At 57.4% G+C, this 535-nt stretch overlaps 1 protein-coding gene across 1 annotated transcript in view; it reads right to left on the reverse strand.

Moving 5' to 3' along the window:
• The window catches only part of TTC25 (tetratricopeptide repeat domain 25), a 38642-nt gene that overhangs the window by 9876 nt on the left and 28231 nt on the right, over nt 1–535 (reverse strand). Inside the window, exon 10 of the mRNA XM_011929745.1 lies at nt 115–215. Coding sequence (XP_011785135.1) covers nt 115–215 — 101 coding nt within the window. The remainder of the gene's footprint in view (nt 1–114; nt 216–535) is intronic.

Consider the following 535-nt stretch of genomic DNA (forward strand, 5'->3'; position numbering starts at 1 on the left):
AAAAAAAAAAAAACGACTGTGGAATGGCCACCCAAGCAGGCCGAGGGGGAACTGAAGGCCTGACCACCCGACCCCACTCCCGACACCCGAAGCCCGGCACGTGGAAAGGCTCACGCTGATGATGGCCTGCTGCGCCTCATTGTTATGCACAAGCTTCGCTCTCTCCAGGGCCTTCTCAAAATTGTTCACGGCTGACTCGAAGTCTCTCAGCTTCACTGGAGAGCAAGGGGAGAAGGCACAACACAGGTAGAGTGTGACTATGTGTGGGGCATGATGGAGCCTCTGGCTGCTCGAGCACTGCCAGGGCCCATCAGAAGCTTGTGTGAGCTGTAGTCCGTCCCAGGCCCCAGGGAAGCATCACTGAGCTGCTCAGCACCATCCCTTCCACCGTGTTCCTGGGCTGCGTCACCACGGAGACCAGGGCTGAGGAACCTGGGCCTTGGGTTTCAGGTCATTCAAAGGGGTTGGTTAGAGGAGGGGACTGTGGTGCAGTCTAGTGCACACATCATGTGTCTCTAGAGTGGAGGAGAAAACC

This window comes from Colobus angolensis, unplaced genomic scaffold, assembly GCF_000951035.1.
Source record: "Colobus angolensis palliatus isolate OR3802 unplaced genomic scaffold, Cang.pa_1.0 Scaffold83, whole genome shotgun sequence".
NCBI classification, from domain to species: domain Eukaryota; kingdom Metazoa; phylum Chordata; class Mammalia; order Primates; family Cercopithecidae; genus Colobus; species Colobus angolensis.